This window comes from Coptis chinensis, chromosome 4, assembly GCF_015680905.1.
Source record: "Coptis chinensis isolate HL-2020 chromosome 4, ASM1568090v1, whole genome shotgun sequence".
Classification (NCBI taxonomy): domain Eukaryota; kingdom Viridiplantae; phylum Streptophyta; class Magnoliopsida; order Ranunculales; family Ranunculaceae; genus Coptis; species Coptis chinensis.
In genome coordinates, this window is record NC_141459.1 from 91,713,537 (window position 1) to 91,731,461 (window position 17,925).

The window sequence follows — 17,925 nt, forward strand, 5'->3', positions numbered from 1 at the left end:
GCACTCCGATAACAATTGAAGCCGATCATGGCAAAATTCATTCTATACTAGCCGAGTTCCAAAAATGTCCACGGTTATGAACCTCATAGTCATTCAACAATTTTTATCAATGCATACAACACTATCTAACTTGATTTTGCGATCCGTGTTATAAGCATACTAAGTAAAAATGTAGATAATTTAAAAGTCGCTATTTCGTAATGACTTCTAACTATTGAATGCAACTGACAACTAAATATTCATTTTTCCACTGTTTGCAAATTTTGCTACTCATCATAATTAAATGGTAACTGTGTATGTGTTTCACTTTTGCCAGGTTAGTGCTCAGAATAAGTTTGGGTGATGACTGGTAGAGTAACTTCCTAGCAGTTCGCAAAACCAACTTTTATTACCTCCTAATTAGTCTAGGTCAGAATATGGTACCGAATTGTTCGTAAGTTATTTCATGCTCCTGCAGCTGCCATATGGGGTGTATCCATCCATTTATCATCAAACTTCCACTAAATTGAAGGCAAGAGTGTTATTTCATGCCTCCCCGCCATATGCCATATGGTCCACGATGAAGCCATGAAAATATTTCTTCATCATGTTCATGAGGAGTACCTTCCAATTTTGAGAACTTTTCGAACAACTATGTCCCAATCGGAGATTTCTTCTTCTTGTTTCGTTAACTAAAAAATTGGGGGTTTATACAAATATCATATTGACGTTTGGGGGTTTACACTAACTAATAGTAAACCTCTTAATTTGTTTTAACTAAAGGAAGAAAAAAAAAAAAAAAAAAAAAAAAAAAAAAAAAAAAAAAAAAAAAAACCTTAATTTGTCGAAAAGGGCAAAATGGTCAATAGGTAAAATACGAGAGAGAGTGCAAGAATTAAATAATGGCAACGCGTTTGGGGGTTTTCACAAAGTTAGGTTTAACGTTAATGTGGGGGCAATGCAACATCTATTTCATAAGGGTAAAATGGTCAATAGCTAAAAAATACTAACGCCCTGTTTCATACAAAATTGACGGAGTGGGGGGCAAACTCAAATGATTTTAAAAATGGAGGGTTTAGTCAAACCGCTACCCATCTGTGGGGGGTTAAGTCAAAATTACCCTTGTTTTTATTAGAGTTTGGTGATGGGGTCTGACCAAAACTATGTATTGCGCCCACATAAATATAGACCCCAAATTGGACCGGGTCTGCCCAACACAAAATGGGGTTTGTCAATAGGACCCATTATTTATGTATTTATTATTGTATAAATATTATATAAAATCATAAATTAAATAATTTAAAACTATAATAATAAATGACAAAAATATATATTTATAATAGTTTTTATAGTAGTAAAATTAATTATTCAAAACAAATAAAATTTTAATTAATATTAATTTTCGGATTTGGATACAACGAATCTATCCGTTTGCACTCTTAAATTCAGCAGGATTGCACTCGGAATTTAAGGTGAAACTGGTGTTATTGAGAAGCAATTTCGATCATACTCTTTTGCATCTTAGCTAGCGGCAGACCTGTTCTTGTACTTCCAGTGGGCTTTTTCATTTCGAATCCCTTCTCTCTTCTCTTTCAAACTTTTGTAAATAATTTTCGATTTCAGGACATATTTATGTGTTCGTAGTTGTACTGTACACGACAATAGATAAAAATGTCTAGAATTTTCAATTTTTACCAAAAAAAAATATGGACCAAGCTTTTAAACATTGTATCATGGTTAAAGACCACCTCGTCAGACTCTCAGAGCATGCTACAGCTCCAACAGAGCCTATAATGTCTTTTTGCACAACGGAAAAACGATTCCAACAAATGAACACAGGACTAGAAAGTTAGAAAACAGAAGTGAGCTTTCCTACTAAAGCCCAGGTAGAAACTTTGCGACCAAAATAGGAAGAAGCTGCTCTAAGCCTCTAATCAATTTACATGTTCATGCAACAGTGCCAAGCATTCTTTTAGATAAGCAACAGTGCTAAACAAGTAAACATGAAAGCGGTCAACTTTGCTATGGAAATGAATTAGCTAGCTCAAAATTAATCCCTACTACATGCTCCTTTTGTCCAGCAGAGATTACAAGTCATGAGGAAAAAATGAGCCCACCACAATAATCTTGAAGCAATGAGACCTGAGACGCGATAACTGAATCTTCAATACCATAACATTGTATTGTAAACTTGAGCATATATCTGACAGAGCGGCTACTCAGCAGACAATCCACCTTGGGAAAGATAGTTCCATATATAAACTAAATCATACAAATAACTAATATTTAACTCTAAATGCATTGGGTGAGTACTTCCCTTGTCCTGAACTAGCTAATTGAGAAGATTTTTCACCTTGACGCTCTATATGGGTGCTGCACATGTTGTTCTGAAGTGCCCTGTCTGGTTACAACGACTACAATGCACAACTCTCTTGACACGGCCACGATCTTCAGCTCGAACACGCTTCTTTCTTGGTCTACCTGGTGGACGCAGTGACTTGGGTGGGTTTATGATCATTTCAATGGCTGTAGTACCTCCATTTTGAGCTTCCTCAGACATCTCCTTCCAAAGGCTTTTATCTGGAACAGGGTGTATAGTCTGGGAATATGTCTTTCGGTAGTTTGTGACAGTGAAACAACTTTCAGTAAACCGATGAACATTTTGCCGGCAAGAAAGGAGTGCTGCGACAGCATGTGCACAAGGAACACCATAGAGCTGCCACCCACGACACAGACAACAACGATTGCGAATGTCTACAATGTTTGTCCCTTCATGAGAAATAACCTCAAATTCTGCTTCATTAGCCCGCAACACCTGATAGCTCCGTGCACGGTCAAGAGCATCTGCCACACGTCTCTCAGCAGCAGGAACTAGTATTGTGGTCCACTGCATACTTATCTCCCGACGCTCATTGAACCAAGTCATAAGCTGTCGACGGATGCACTCCATCATCTGAATTATTGGAAGACCAGATGCTTCAAGAATCCACGAATTCAATGACTCAACTATATTTGCTGTCAAATGTCCAAACCGTGTTCCCTCAAAGTAAGCTGTAGCCCATAGACGAGGTGGAATACGCCGAATCCAATAAGCAGCATCCCTAGAAATCTCCTCGATTTCTAACACTTTGGCTTCGAACTCGATGACTGTTAGAGCATGAGCAGCATCCCAGAGAAGGTTGGCAAGCATTGAATTGTTGAACTCTTTGCGGAAACTATCACTCAGGTGACGCATGCAGAATCCATGGAAAGCAGTCGGAAAATTAGCTTCCACACCATCTACAATACCTTTCTGCCTATCTGACAAGATTGTGAGCCTGGGCATGTTTTCTGTATTAGTCTCAAGCAAATTGTGTAGCTCAGACAGGAACCACATCCAATTGTCCTCGTTTTCCTCATCAACAACACCAAATGCTAGAGGAAATAGTGCACCATCTCCATCAAAACCAGTGGCAAAAAGCAAAGTACCAAGGTACTTGCTCTTGAGAAGAGTTCTATCAAGCCCAAGAAGCGGTCGACATGCATTGACGAATCCATATATTGATGCTTGGAACGAGACAAACAAACGTTGGAAACAGTTGTCATTTGGATTACCATAAACGGAAGCTATACTGCCTGGATTTGTCCGTTTAATTTGTTCACAGTACTGTGGAAGTATTTTATACCCTTCTTCAAATGACCCACGAACAGCGGCCATAACACGCTCCTTCCCCCGCCAAGCTTGTTTGTAGGACAAAGTAATTCCATGAGCCCGGTGAATCTCCTCCAGTATCTCCTTTGGCTTGTAATTTGGGTTTTCTCTAAGGCGTTGTTCAACGGAGTTGGCAACCCACTGGACAGATGCTTGTTGATGCCCGAGATGAGTGATTCCACCACAGCTATGTTGCTCATGGATGGTCCTGATTGTGAAGGTAGGCACACCCGGAAGCTTCGCAGCATGCACTCGCCAAGGGCACCCTTCACTTGCGCACTTTGCAGTGAAGCGAGTCTTGTCTGACTTCACCGTCTGTATTTCAAAGTGACAAGCAATGGCTGCATTCCTCAATGCCCTCCGACAGCTTAACACATCCGGGAACTCTTGGCCCACGGCCAGTTCATGGTCAGGACTGGGAACAACGGCTCGAGACTGAACAACAGAGTTTATCAAGTGGGGATGGTGAATACTCAAGTCATCTGAAGGTTCAATTGACATATCCTGATCGTGATCCACAGCAAGCTCGAGATCCTGATCAATCCCATGATTCCCTGTAGCAACCAGCTCATGGTTCTCTTCCAAATTCAACTCATGATTATGTGCACCAAGAGCCAAATCAGGATCATCCTCATTCTCATTCTCCTCATCCTCATTGTCATGATCATCATCAGAACCGAGATTCTGACCCAAGGCTAACTCATTCCCTCGATCATCAGTATGTCCTAGAACCAAATCATGATCATGGGAAGGTCCCAAAGCTAGATCATGCTCATGGGGATGCTCTAAATTCAACTCATGATCATTTGTCTGCCCTAAACCCAAATCCTGCTCATGACTAGTTTGGCCCAAATCCAAACCATGATCATTTCCAAGCGACAATTGCTGGTTTAAATCGTGGTTTTGCCCAAGCATCAAGTCGTGGTTAGCCATAAACAACTCACTTCAAAACCATATAACTCTCAATAACAAACTTATTCACCTGTATCATAAATACAACAAAGTTTCTCAACATGAACATAACCATAACTACACTAAAACTTTACCTACTCTTAATTCTCACTACAGTAATAAAAAAGTTCAAGAAACAAAAACACACCTGTACTGAGAAATCCGTAAGCCCAGGTTCACCAGATTCAGTAAAACAGGAAAAGAATCAAACTTTATTGGAAAAAAAAAAAGAAAACCCCAGAGTGAAAAAAAGCTTCGGGGGTGAAAAATAATGAAGAATGAAGAGAAAGGGGTAAAGAAATTAGGGTTTTTGTTTTTGAAGAAGAAGAAGAAGACCGTTGGATTTGAAAGTTGGCGGGTAATGAAAGAAAAAAACGTGAAAGAAAGAAGGGTAGAGAGATTTGGCTTGCAGGGGTAGAATTTAGGGAAGGGCAGAAAGATGAAACCAAAAAGAAAGTGTGTTTATGCGAAAACAGGCTTTGGTATTTCAGGGATTTTGAGTTAGGGCAAAGGGTATGAAAGAGGGTATTTATGTCAGATTAAAGCTGTTTTCTCTATTTTTCTATTTATTTACTTGTTTATCCTTATTGGCTTTTTATGATTACGTGTAGCTCAGTTGATGGACCAGCCGAGACCGTTGATTTAAAAGTCAAATTTTCTTTTCTTTCATTATTATTATTTGTGTTTTGGTTAGCAGCCAAATTAACTAATTAAACTCATCGGCTTCTTCTGATTGTTAATTAATCAAACTAATGATAATTGAGACCATACTCGATTTTTGCTATTTGTACAAATCATTCAGCAAGTGATTTTTTATTTTTATATATTTATTTTGTTGCTAGGCAATTATTGAGTAACTTCGAAAATTAACCTTTTCGCAAATGCAGAAAATGAGAAATAATTGGATAGGTCACAGGTGTGAAGTTTTGTTTTTACTATTACTAGATGATCATTGGGCGTTTGCCTGTGATAGTAAATCTTATGTCAAGGGTTTCAAAGGGCAACAAGAGTATAATTTTGATGATACGGTTCACTGTGACGATCAAGGGTAAGAGAAGGGTAGTCCCATTTGAGGTAACAAATAAGGGCATGTTTGTAACCTTAACCTTATTCCAACAATCTTTTAGGGGTAGTTTGAGGCTTTTATAGCATACAAAAAGGATTTTTAAGGAAATCAAAATTTTACTTATGTAGAAAAGAGCCGAATTATTTGAAGGCAAACCCCTACGGAGATGTTGCTAATTTATTGCTTCAAATGAGTTCCAAGTTCCAACAATGCCTAACCAAACAGCGCCGCTTGTGATATTTATGTCTTCCCTGGAGGACTCGGTACACAAAAAATAGTGATTGGTTTTTTGTAGCCGTCAAATGAGTCTACATTTTGAGTTACAATTTTTGGTTTTGAACGAATACTTGTTGGAGAAAATAAGTCTGTTCATAAGACATTTTGCAAAAACAAATGAACTAACCAGAAAGCCAAGGCTTACCACACTTAGTAGTGAAGAAGATGGATTGCATCGCTGAATTATAGAGAAGTAATACAAATGATCTATACTACACAAACAAAACACTAATGCTAGTACAGAACTGTGAGTTCACAATTGTCAACCCTCCAGCAGACCAACACAACACTGATGAGTAAAGAGTAAGATAATTAAACTTTGACTTCAAACCAGCATCCAATTATCACTTCAAGATGGCACCATCCTCTTCTCAAGTATGGCTTTGAGTTTAGACAAAAGTTCTGAGATAACATTTTTCAAGGAAACGTGTTTCAGGTGACCATTGCTTCCATAAGTGGATGCTCTTGAAAGTAGTATGACTTCAGGGATGTGCGAATTCTCATCAAGAAAAACACTTAGAAAGTTATCATCATTCAGGTTCGAATCCTTTAGAAGTTGAATAACTTTTCCTAAAGTGGCAACACTTCTACCAGCCCCACAACCCATAGCAGTTGCAGCACCAACTGCATTTGCAAGTGCTAGTGTATTAACTGTCAGCATTTTATGCAAAAACCCAAATGCTATAGCCGCTACAAAACTATCTCCACAGCCAACCGTGTCAATTACATTCACCTAATGAGAATTAAAAAACCAAATAATGTATAAGAAACCCAATTCAAAGGAATATACCGCATTTGCTACTACAATAACCAAAATAAAACAACAAAGAACTATTATGGTTTAATTTTTATTTTTAATAATATATTGTATTCTTCGTTTTTTCTGTATACAAATTTTCAATCTGATGAAAGAAAAGAGATATACCTTGAATGCAGGTGCAGCGGAAACACTTGATTTTGTTATTAAAATTGAACCTTTTGCTCCCATTTTCACAATGACCCATTTCGCACGCATTCCTTTCCTGAGTAACTCCTGGCCAGCCAGAATAGGATTTGTGATGCCAGTCAATGACTCAGCCTGGACATCAATTATAACATCAGAGTCAGCAAAAGCAAATCAATACATAAAATTATATTAAGATTAAAATTAATATGAGTGGACATTACTGATCACAAGCATGAGCAACAGTTTTTATGGCCTTCAGAGTAGGAATATACCTAAGAGTTTAAGTACACTTCATATCTGTTATCAACTTCAATATAAGAAATTGTTCATCTTTTAAATGAAAAGTTTATTTAAATAAGGAGGTCTCTTAAATAAGTACCAAACTATGATGCATAGATACTGCTGTTTACCTATTGCACTGGTGTCCACTGGGTATGATACTGGTACTGGTACTGGATACACTTCGGATACTGCTGAAATGTATTGTTCTATATCCTCACATAGCTATGAATAATAGGAGGGGTGGGGGTGGGAAGTAGTACACACAAACACAGATGTAACCGAAGAAATAGAGAAAGATGAAGAGGAACTCATACCTACTTCCTTGCTAATCGATAATCACACCACCACCTTATGTTTGAAATCATATTAAAATACTATTTTTTCTAAGAATTTTATATTAATATTCCCGTATCTGATCCATATCCTAGATTTTCAAAAAACACCGTATCGTACCCAAACCCATGTCGCCGCCGTATCCGTACATCATAGGTACTAAATTTGTTATGCTTTGTATACAAATAAGCTTACAGGGGCAGAAAATAAAGAAAGGAAGAAAGAAAGAAAGAAAGGCTCTAAGCACCGCCCAGTCAAAATCAGGTAAATTTACGGCAGATTCAATTGGTTAATGTTGGCCATCATAAATATCCTAAAAATAGCAAAAGAGATGTTCTAATGAAAGAATTCACTGTAAAATTCCAATATACCCCTTCTGGAAATGGAATTGTCAATATCATTATGCTCTACCTCCTACTTCAATTACAAAATCTTCAATCACTAACAAAAAAGCATTTCAAAGCGAACGACCATCTCCAAAACTTGACTCCCTTTATTTTGGTTTTGGTGAAGAACAAGTAAACAGTAGTCTACCACTTGCACTTCCCATATACATCAACAACGGTGGGCAGTGAGACTCCATAAGAAGCTTGTGCTTCTTTTCCTACTAGTCCAGGTGATAATAGCATTGCATGGCTACAGTTATATTTGTCTCTAAGGATTTAATGTGTTGTAAGCACAACGAAGGTAGAGAAAAGTTTTGTTATATGTAAATTAGAATGGAAACTTAAAAAGTTATATTCAATGAGATGTTGATTGCACCTCGTCAGAAGTTAAAAGAAGAACGTCGCTCATCCTCAAGTACTTGTCAAGTGCTCTTCGTTGGTCAGCTGTTCCAATGTTTAAAGTCCTTCCTCGTGGTCCAGGATCAAAAAAGATTGATGTCCCTACTTCCATGGCATAATCAAGAGCAGATACCAATAAACTAGGGGAGAGCTCATCAAAAGCGTAACCATTGCAGAACAGGATCTTCGATCGCTTAATGGCCGACTTTACTTCTCCAGAAAGTTTGCTCATCCAACTAAATGCAGGATCCTTGCTAAAATCAGCTCGGCTGATATATGAAGATAGAGACCATCAGATAGACCATATTTCAAGAATTAAAAGCAAAGGATTTGTATGACAAAAATCAGCTTCCAAAGGAATAAAACAGATGAAAAAGGTTAACATTAACCTGAAATCTCATTTACCTGCAGAAACCATGTCTATGTAAAGGATCAACCAAAACCCAACATAGGAGTGTCTCATAAGCAGCATTACCAGCATTGGCATCAGTGTCTTCACTCATTTCAACCATGCCAATGCCCTCATCATGAAGCACATCCAAAAGAAAGCGTCCATAAATTTCATCACCCACATGACCTAGTGAAAGACAGCTTAGACCTATTCTTGCTGCAGCAATAACCATGTTGCAGTTACCACCAGCTTCCCAATATTTCTGTGTGCATAACCACATCAAAAGTCAGCCATTTAGAACAATACAAAAAACTGAAAAATTATACTTTCACCATCAAAATCACAATAGCAACTTCAGGGAAATGCAAAGAGGCATAATTTACTTTAAATAAATAAATAAATAAAAATAAGATAAAAAATACAAACTGCAACCACTTGAACATTCTAGTAGATACGAACATGCTATGACCTCAATATCTGATTCACTAAAGTATATTAGCTATAAAAACAATAACATGCATAATCTGCAAGTCGATTATTCGCTCCACTGGTTGATGGTTCCCATCAAGTGGTATACCAAGTCATTACTACGGACTGAAGTTGAATGATGCATACTTATATCCCTGTTGGTTTTCACATGATTCAGAAAATCCTTACGGAGAAAGAATAGTAGGTCTGTGATGGTAGGACCATAATGCAACTGGTAATGGAAAGAATTTGAGTGACTGTGACCTTGATCTAGTCAGGGTTGCTGAGATTTGCTACCCAGCCACATGACTGGGCACAAGAGCAAGATTCTTACCTTCTAGAAACAGGGAAAAGAAGCAGGAGGAGAAGATTTTCATCCCTTTCCAATTTGCAGATAATACTATTGCATCCTAGATTCCTAGGCAGTAAGGCGGATCAATGCAGATGCCCAGGGGCCATCATGCATTCTTAATCGTGTTTATGATCTACTTGGTCAAAAGTAGGTAATTGATTGTGAGAACAAATGCCCAAAGCTTTAGACTGCCCAGTGGGTTCTTTCCCAAATCCTGCTATCCTGGTTGAGAAGAAGCATAGGTCTAAATCCACTTGGAATATTGTCACCCAGTGCTTAATAATGAATACAATTTAGTAAGCTTAAAAGGTTGATTCCCTCTTTACAAGTAGAGTACCACCAACTATCTATTGAGCTGAAATGAAACCATAAAATTGATCCAAGCATGACTTTTAAAAATGAGACTTATACCCTCTTTCTTTTCATTTTTGTAAGATAACTTTTTTCTTAAACATAACATTGCTACCAAAAAATGTGAAGAAAATTAAGCAAAATTCAGTAAAGTACATAAAAATCAAACAAATAGCAATTGTAATCAAAATGACACAAAGGGTATTTCTCAAATGTAAATAAAATCCGTAAAGAACATACCTTATCAGGTTTCAAAGACGATAACTTATCCATATAAGCTCTTCTCTCTTCAAATGAAGGAGGAGGTAAAGTAGGAACACTAAGAACAACATCCACACAGAGATTCCCAAGTGTTGCAACATCAGCATCTTTGATTATAATGTCCTTTCTTGCTTTCTCATCATTTTCTTCTACAAAATCATTCAAAGAACTTGAAGAGCAATTTTTTGCACAAGATACTTCACTGCATTTCGCATAAATTACACCAATTTTAACAGAAATTGGCGGGAAGAAACCAGTAATGATTCGATGGGGTTGTACAAGATTGGATTTTGGAATGAAAATGTTACTTGCAATTGGGAATTTGATGGTTTGAATATGCATTTAGAACAACTGTGTGTGTGTTTGTGTGTGAGAGAGGGAAAAGGTACACAAACTAGAAAAATCTACAGTCTAATATATGTAAATATATATATTGTTTTTTTAAAAAAAACTTTAAAAGAAGATTCGACAATGAATTAATGACGAATAAATAATGGAATTATTACTTTTTATTTCTTTTTTTATCTTTTTTGTATATATATATATTCTAATAAATAACTCACAAAGGGATTTTGAGGCGTTGGATGCAACATAAATCAAATCTCGATGTAGAGTTTTGTTGCATCCAACTGCACAGAAAACTCTGTGAGGCGTTTTGAGAAAAGACGTGGTAAAAAGTTTCCTCATAGTCTCATAACGTGGTGCTACGAAACAAATTAGGAAGGAGATATTCGAATATGATTCTTTAACGCCATGTTACACTTGCGCTCCAAGATCTGAGTTACAGACGCTTGTTAGCTTTGCATGTATGATAAAAATTGTGTCTCTGTAAAGTGCAAACGAGTAAACTTTAGCTCATTCAATTAGGATTGGGATTAGGACGGAGATATTCGAATATGATAACGCATGTTACACTTGCACTCGAAGATATGACTTACAAACACTTGTAAGTTTTGCATGTATTGCTTAAAACCACGTTGTTCCTAAGTTCTGACTACTGAGTGCAACCTGGGCAAAATTAGGTCACAATATTAGGAAAATAGACTTTGAGACGCTTGTCGCCTTGCATTCCCAATCCTTCATTAATTGAAACCACATATATGCTAAAGTGTTGATTGCTTTGTGCAGCCTGGCCCATCAATATGTTTTAATGTACATTACATTTGTAATTAAAGATGTCATTTTTAAACACTTATAAGCTCTGCGTGTATTGCCTAAAACCACGTTATTGCTATGTGAAGACTAATATTTGCTTCTTGGGCGAGATTAGACTATAAAAAAACATAGACATGTCTGTGTTTCACACCACGGTTGGATTAAGCTGCGTTGAGATACATATTATAATCGTACATTATTCGTACATAGGGAGTTTAAACCCTTCGGCAGATGTTCCACTCATACTCAATTAGTTTCAAGTTGGAACTTGGAAGGTCCAAATTGAAGAGGGTATCAGAGGCTCAGAGCATGACAATTCAGTTTTGCTCCCAGTGACTCGTTTACTCATAACCCAATATTTTGTCCGCATGTATAACTATTACTTTCTAATACTGGCTAGTATGCGTCTGCCACCATACTAACTAGGAACAAACTAGGACAAATTGAATCAAGAAATGCATTCGGAAGCTTCTTGTCCTGTGAGAAGAACACTTTCAGGCTGAGTCTACTTTTTGCAGCTACTTCCTAAGATTAAGAAATTCCCCATCGGAGGTTAAGGCCTCAAAATAAAACTGGAGGTTTCCTGTGTTACATGTGCTATGAGCTGAGTTACCTAGGGCAGGTAGGAGTCAAAACATTTTAAGAAGAGATGGTATCAAACACAACTTGTGATTAGCATAATTATCTCCACTATTTTTGTCGTTTTCCATTTGATTAAAACAAAAATTCTGAACTACAGTATGGAACTACCGTAGAGTACGATTCTTACAAGATACTTGGAAATACACATAATAAACGGAAAAGAAAAGGAACAAAACGAATAAAACAAAAAGCGCCAGCAGAAGGTACTACAGTCCTGGTCTTCCAAGTGCTTGCATATTTTCACAACAAAATTTCTGGACCCCTTGTCGTTCTTTTGTTAGCTCTGCTAATCTGTAGACCACCTTGTTTGCAACATCATTATATGCAATTGAAACTGCAGAATCTGGTTCAGAAAAAACTAAAGGACTGCCTTCATCTGAACTTCTTCTAATCTCCATCTCCAAAGGAATCTGTTATAAAATAAAAATATATATATTTAGAATAATAAGATACCATGAATTATCAGGTAACGTAGCAGTAAACATATTACATGAAAATGGATAGAGTATCTATATGCATATTATTAAAATGTGACCGTTTTAATATACATACGCATGAACAGAGTGACCAAGAAAAATGATAAAGTAAACATTTCATTTACATAGGAAGTGATAATTTATCGCTCACTGGATTTCAAAATAATGGAACAACTTTGCATCAACCTAAGATAGCCGTAGAAAATATGATATATCTTTTCCTATTGCACCACAAGAAATATTTTTGCTGGACTTCTAGTGAAATCGACTTTGACATACCTCACCCAGGAATGCCATATCCATTTCATCAGCTGTTCTACGTGCTCCACCGTGGCCAAAAATGTATGATTGTTCACCGCAATTTGGACATTTAAAACAGCTCATGTTCTCTACCAATCCCAAGATCTGAAGAATAATCAGTCACCAATAAAGCCAAGCAATATGTCAAAGCGAATCATCCACTTAATCTAAATTACTCGAATTAATGTGAGAAGATTATTTCATACTGTCTGGATATTATAGCCTGTTCTTTGAATTATTTCTACAAAAGCTGAACAAAAGAAGCACAAGATCTCAAATTTACGTTGCAAAATCTTTCACTGTGACTACATTAAAGTCAAGGCTCAAGTAAAGATATTCGGAAAGTTAAGTGGGAGACGAGAGAGAAGATCTTAGTGAAAGAATTGAAGCACTCAATGAAGTGCTTATAACGGTTAACATCTAAGCAGCCTTATGCTAAATTGCTAACCAAGCTTCTTATCGTCGCTTTTAACTTGAACAAAAATCTGACACGATCAACAGATTCTAGTCCAACTGTCTCTCTTAGATATTTCAGAATTGGTAATCCCATCAGTCACTTCACGACTTGTTAACATCATCAAGTCTATGTTTTACAACATTGAACTAATATCAGTCATTTACTACTTGAATACAACTTAACAATCAACAATGTTTCGTTTCAGGAAAGTTAATACCACAAACCTGTGTTCCTTCTCATGTGGCCCTTATTTTACTGGATCTTACGGAGCCTGTTCATGCACGACATGATTCGGGTCTGATACAAGTAAGACTGATACTAGTTCAGTGTTGTGCAAAATTGCACCTTCTAAATGTTTTGTCAGCTAATACAATTAGTTCAAGGAAAGTAGGATAAATATCTCGTTAGTTTTGACAGCTGCTACTTACATTATTACAAAGAAATTAACCTTTACACTACTGAGATCGGGTCAAGAAAAGAAGAACATAGAACAAGTGCATGTACAGTCAATACTGTGCTGCTGATAATGCAGAGGAGGTTATGAAGAAAAAACAGAGCATTTAAAGTAAATAATTCACCAGGTTTCCATTTCAACATATCATCTGAATTGATGGAGATGGAGGGGGGGGGGGACTAAAGATAAATAGTCGAGAAAAACTAACAAATCAAAATTATAATTTAGTAATTTAGCAGTAGAAAGAATTAATAGCAAAAGCCAACAAGACAGCTATCTCATTTGAGAAAAAAGTTCAACCTGTAGCGGCAACACATGCTATATAAGAAAGTACAATAATGCATGGCGCCAAGAAACAACACGATGTTCTCTGTGTTTTCATACACAAGCATGAGAAGAATTTCTGTAGCAAGTTCTACCGTAACGTTTTTGTAACAGGCTCAAAGTGTATTGCACTATGAGTTATTTGTTTAAATTGGTATCCAGTCTTAAATAGCAATTTTGACAGTGGAGATACAGAGCTATAATAACTGAGTAGAAAACAGGAAAAGGAAGATGTGGCACCTAACTCTATCACGAGTATAGCCAAATTTTAGTTGTTATAAGAGATCTAAAGGCAAAAGAGCAAAAGGTTCATACAGGGACTTCAACTTTGCGGAACATATTAGCTCCTCTTCGAGCATCTATTAGTGCGATGTCTTGCGGAGTTGACACAATCAAAGCCCCTGTCGACAAGCCAAATAATGTATAAAGGTGAAATAAGAACATGTACTGAGTATGATTATGCAAAAATTCACAGCACTTAGAATTTTACAAGTGTCTTAAATGCAAAGTGTGAATTCACTAAATACAACGCAAGCATGTTTTTTCAATTCTAAATGGAAACATCAGCAGTTACCAAAAAAAAGGAGATATCAGCCAACTGGATCAATATGAGTTCTATATGGCACCTCTTGATCTTTTACAACACGTGCTAAGCTATAAATTGCATATGATGATAAGGCCCTAGTATGTCCATTTCTTCCAAGTCAGGTGTCTAAAATTTATCTTTTTCATTTTCTACATGGCCTGTGTTTTAGTTTGTGGAATGTTCATCGAAAGTGTTGCTCAATACGGTTGCCTTAAATGTTTAATGTTGAATGAACATGAAACAGGGAAGTCCTTTCCTTGTTTCTAGAACAGTTCCACAAATCAAGTTCCTTTCCATATCAAAAGAAATTCCCTTCCAGAATTGGCTCACAAAAGAAAAAGATTGAGAAGAAAAAGAAGTAAAGAATTAGAATAAACCAAATTTTGTGGAAGGACCAAAGGAGGAAGACAAGAGAAAGGAGGACGATATTGGAGACTTTCCGTGGATCCAGATTCCAAGAACCAAACATAGCCATGGTATATACCTGATAACTGCAACCTCTGAGAAATGGATAATTGAGCGTCTCCAGTGCCAGGGGGCATATCCACCACAAGAATATCAAGGTTTCCCCAATCAACCCCCCTTGTCATCTTTTCAAGTGCGCTCATCACCTGAAAGGACATAATCAAACAAGTACTCAGCCGAGAAGCAATTTCCTATGGGTCAAAAGAGAAGGACAGATATGTTCTACTCACTAAGCACAATATGAATGCAATAAAAATGTATGTGTGAACTCCAGACAGAAATCCTCAAAAGTGATCATCGATTTTCTGGGAACAATATTGAGAATGCTCTGGATCATATTGTTTATTATAAAAGAAAATTAAGACACTCTACGGTCCTGATAAAGCAAAGACAAACCATAGGACCTCTCCAGACAATTGGAGCATCCTTTTCAACTAGAAATCCGATTGACATACACTTCACTCCGTAATTTTCAATAGGAACCATCTTCATCTCTGCCAAGAGAGTATAAAACCAGTCAATGCTTAATCGAGATAGAACTAAGGAAACTACAGAGCTATAGCCCTACAAATTCAAGTCAATGTTGACAATACCAAAGAGAATAGCAATGCAGCAGTACGGCCTAAAATAGGTAAGAAAAAAAAATACAGTTATGCATCATATACTATGATTTGTAGGAAGAGAATAAAGGATCACATGCGCAAAAATATCTGTTAGTGATAGAGGCCAAAGCCTAAAACCCCCTTAAATAAACTATAACACGCATAAACAAAGAATATCACATGTTAATCTTCGGCTTCTATATCCATTACCCTAGTTCATCGAAATATTGTGCAATAGCTAGATTCTTCCAATTCTATCTACAACATTCAGTGGTTTTTTGATAACAATGGATGAAGATTATCAGAATTCAAACCCATCCCAAATCTATAATATTTTGCCGTGGTAAACATTGGAAGAAAATTATAGTTACCACCCACATAATGTGTTACAAAACAGAATGTAAACTTTGGATCCTTAAAACACTCAATGCAATTGATTAAGTCTATCAAACTATTTGAGAAATACGCATCGCTATATTAAGGAAAACAAATGTGAGGAATTAACAAATTAAAAGTAAGACTACAAATAACTAGGTATTGGTCGAACCCTACTAGCAACTACACATTGTCTAACCACTAGAAGAACACTCTATGAACTTTATTATCGGAGAAACGAAGTATCACCTTTGCTAACTTCTGGCTTTCCACTGACCTTCATCATCATCGGAATAGATGGCCCATATATATCAGCATCCAGCAAGCCCACCTTAAGTTGACATGTATTAGCAAGTGCAACAGCCAAATTAACTGAAATGCAAAGATAGCAAGTTAGAATACGAATGCCAGCACAACCATAAGCTTAATAGTAATCTTTACTATAAACTTAGACAGGTCAGAAAATTAAAGTTACCAGCAGTAGTAGATTTTCCAACACCACCTTTACCAGAAGCAACAGCTATAATATCCTTTACCCCATCAATCAATGGTCCTTTAGAAAACTTTCTCGTCATACCCAATCTCTACAAAACCGTTAATTTGACCGTTAAACTTTCTTACATATAACACAAAATAGAAAGTTTTGTGAATTACCCAATAATGTAAAGTTGATGAACTAATAATTTGTTTACTTGCAAAACCCATTGATCAGAAATCTTGTGATGAAGCTTTGTCTAGGAAATGAACTGGAAGTGATTTTCAGGTGGAGCGGATCTTAAGTGAATTGGGCCGATACTATATCGGCCCATCAAATTTCAACGGTTTGTACTGTTTCACAAGCCAGGCCGAAATGAATTCAAGAATACATCTTGACTATTGAATGTACGGTGGTCATTCCCACTATTCCATGAACTTTACAATATCTTACATTGATTTACCACAAAATAAGTGGTTTTTACATAAACTTGTGCATTTAAAAAAGTTTAATGATTGACCACGAAATCAAGTGCTGACTTGAGGAGCTCGGATTCTCCCATATATCTTTTGGCACCAATAATGTTTTCACACGAGCTATTCTGCAACCTTGGGATATCTTTTGGCACCAATAATGTTTTCACACGAGGTCTTCTGCAACCTTGGGATTGTGGTTATAGTCATTTGTGCAAATTTTACAATCTTAAATGCTGGCATAAAAGCTAGAACAACTACTATTGCAAATGGGATCTAGTTTTGACATACTACAATTAAGCCATGACCGCAAGTATTAGTGATAATTAGTAGCCCATTACAACTTACAAGCATATATTTTAGTTTTCTCCAATATCCAATTAGAATCTATTATTAAGTACTTCAAATATAATTTTTTACCTTAGTTAATGATATGATATACTTGGATATCCTGTGAAATTCAACACCATATTGATGGGATGATTTATAAATTATGTATCACATAAATAATGCAAGTTGAGCCTTTCTCATGAGTCATGATTATTGGTTGTTATGTGTGCAAGAAGAAAATGAAAAGAAAGACACAACACAGTAAAAACAATGATTTTCTTTTTCTTCTTTATTTTTTATTTTGTTCTCTTTTGCCTTTCAAGGCTACCTGGTTATTGAGGTGTTTATAGATGAATTTTTCTTTTAATTGTTTTATTTTGGGGTTTTTAGACTCTTCCAAAAAAATAATAATAAAATCAAATCAGACTTCTCTAGGGTATTGTAATTTTAATTTAGTGTAAGTACATAATATGACAGCTAAAATATGCCAAAAATCGAAAACTACAAATCGGATTTTTTTCAACAGAATCACATCCAAAATCGATTTTTTTAAATATATCGGATTATTTTTAAAATTCAGATACTTGCCAAATTTAGCTTCAGAAATATTGGACTTTGAGAAAAAATAAAAATAAAATATGCCAAATTGTCAAGCATGTATTGGTGGACATCATGATTA

The 17,925-nt window shown here is 36.4% G+C and overlaps 3 protein-coding genes across 3 annotated transcripts; all 3 read right to left on the reverse strand.

Annotated features, from left to right (window-relative positions):
• Nucleotides 1–1,977: 1,977 nt before the first annotated feature.
• MUG3 (MuDR family transposase) lies at nucleotides 1,978–5,081 on the reverse strand. The gene is made up of 2 exons (XM_086558131.1): nucleotides 4,770–5,081; nucleotides 1,978–4,652 (listed from the first exon to the last, which is right to left on the reverse strand). Exon 2 carries the CDS (start codon nucleotides 4,601–4,603, stop codon nucleotides 2,342–2,344), a length of 2,262 nt encoding a protein of 753 aa, XP_086414257.1. The 5' UTR covers nucleotides 4,604–4,652; nucleotides 4,770–5,081; the 3' UTR covers nucleotides 1,978–2,341.
• A 1,032-nt stretch (nucleotides 5,082–6,113) lies between these two features.
• LOC147505641 (fructokinase-1-like) lies at nucleotides 6,114–10,570 on the reverse strand. Its single transcript, XM_086558132.1, has 5 exons — nucleotides 10,112–10,570; nucleotides 8,715–8,962; nucleotides 8,287–8,578; nucleotides 6,889–7,041; nucleotides 6,114–6,696 (listed from the first exon to the last, which is right to left on the reverse strand). Exons 1-5 carry the CDS (start codon nucleotides 10,472–10,474, stop codon nucleotides 6,313–6,315), a joined length of 1,440 nt encoding a protein of 479 aa, XP_086414258.1. The 5' UTR covers nucleotides 10,475–10,570; the 3' UTR covers nucleotides 6,114–6,312.
• A 1,389-nt stretch (nucleotides 10,571–11,959) lies between these two features.
• On the reverse strand, nucleotides 11,960–16,780 carry INDH (INDH1(iron-sulfur protein required for NADH dehydrogenase)). Its single transcript, XM_086558133.1, is given in 9 exon segments — nucleotides 11,960–12,192; nucleotides 12,195–12,339; nucleotides 12,685–12,810; nucleotides 14,256–14,341; nucleotides 15,011–15,137; nucleotides 15,388–15,485; nucleotides 16,218–16,340; nucleotides 16,444–16,552; nucleotides 16,623–16,780. Coding segments are annotated over 9 exon segments (888 nt in total). The 5' UTR covers nucleotides 16,674–16,780; the 3' UTR covers nucleotides 11,960–12,169.
• Nucleotides 16,781–17,925: the final 1,145 nt, after the last annotated feature.

Coding starts and splice junctions, on each gene's coding strand:
- MUG3 (XM_086558131.1), bottom strand. CDS start 4,603: ATGGCTAACCACGACTTGATGCTTGGGCAAAACCACGATTTAAACCAG.
- LOC147505641 (XM_086558132.1), bottom strand. CDS start 10,474: ATGCATATTCAAACCATCAAATTCCCAATTGCAAGTAACATTTTCATT. Junction 7,042..8,286: donor TTCTTTTAACTTCTGACGAG/GTGCAATCAACA, acceptor ATTGATGTCCAG/GCTGAGTCATTGACTGGCAT. Junction 6,697..6,888: donor CCGCTGCACCTGCATTCAAG/GTATATCTCTTT, acceptor AATTCTCATTAG/GTGAATGTAATTGACACGGT.